We start from the raw sequence: 1,041 nt of genomic DNA, 5'->3' as shown, positions 1-1,041 counted from the left end.
TCCTACACTCCCGACATGGGAAGAGCAGTAAATGACTCGACCAACTACTTGTTGGTACGAAAGAGAAAAGTTGACCCAACGGGTCCCATCTCGGAATTGCACATAGACGGAGCATCTAATGCCCGGGGGCTGGTATCGGCATCATACTAACTAACCCCAATGAGAAAAAGTTACGATACGCCCTCTACTACGGATTCCAGGCCTCTAACAACGAGGCCGAATATGAAGCCCTTATCGTATGGATAGAGCTATCACAAAAGCTTCGCGCCAAAAACCTGCGAATACACTGCGACTCGTAGTTGATAAGTTTAAGACGATTATACCGCCAAGGAGCCCAAGATGGTCGCCTACCTGGAGAAGCCAAACTCCAAGCTCGATGCCTTCTCTTGGTTCGAGATCCTCCAGATCCCGAGAAAACAGATGTCTGAGGCTAATGCTCGTGCTCACCTCGGGTCTGGCATTGACGAAGACGGATTTGGGACTATCCCAATCGAATCTCTACCACGACCATCCCTCTACCAAGATGAATTCGGAATTATAGAGGATACGGCTCAGGTAACATGGATGAGCCCGATTATTGAATTCCTGCGAAGATGGGAACTCCCCGAAGACCCCAAAGAAGTCAACAAATTGAGAGCCCTAGCATCCAAGTTCACGCTTCGAGATGACGTACTCTACAAGCGCGGTTACTCAATGCCGCTGCTCCAACGCCTCAGCGTGAATTTGACCAAGGTCCTCCGTGAAATACACGAGGGCATCTGCAGGAACCACTCTGCCGGAATTTCGCTCGCGCTCAAAGCACTCAAGCAAGGTATTAATGGCCTACCATGAAGAAAGATGCCTGCGAATTGGCGAGGCATTGTGACAAGTGGCAATGCTTCTCCGACATCCCAAGAAAATCACCGACTCCGCTAAGCAGTATCATCATTCACGACCCTTCACAAATGGTGCGTGGACATCATTGGCAAGCTCTTGAGAGCGCCAAGATAATACAAATACGCCATCGTCGCCATCAAGTACTTCACCAAATGGGTAGAAGTC

At 49.5% G+C, this 1,041-nt stretch overlaps 1 protein-coding gene across 1 annotated transcript; it reads left to right on the top strand.

Moving 5' to 3' along the window:
* Positions 1-339: 339 nt before the first annotated feature.
* On the top strand, positions 340-831 carry LOC149401694 (uncharacterized). Its single transcript, XM_089610847.1, has one exon. It carries the CDS (start codon positions 340-342, stop codon positions 829-831), a length of 492 nt encoding a protein of 163 aa, XP_089466973.1.
* The last annotated feature ends 210 nt before the right edge of the window (positions 832-1,041 follow it).

The sequence above is a fragment of the Urtica dioica genome, chromosome 4, assembly GCF_054948205.1.
Source record: "Urtica dioica subsp. dioica isolate 48M chromosome 4, U.dioica_male_clone48M_v1_H2, whole genome shotgun sequence".
NCBI classification, from domain to species: Eukaryota; Viridiplantae; Streptophyta; class Magnoliopsida; order Rosales; family Urticaceae; genus Urtica; species Urtica dioica.
Note: the sequence above shows the minus strand (reverse complement) of the source record. Positions and strands in the feature narration are given on the sequence as shown.

Bases quoted from the DNA above. Each gene is read 5' to 3' on its own strand.
- LOC149401694 (XM_089610847.1), top strand. From the start codon at position 340: ATGGTCGCCTACCTGGAGAAGCCAAACTCCAAGCTCGATGCCTTCTCT.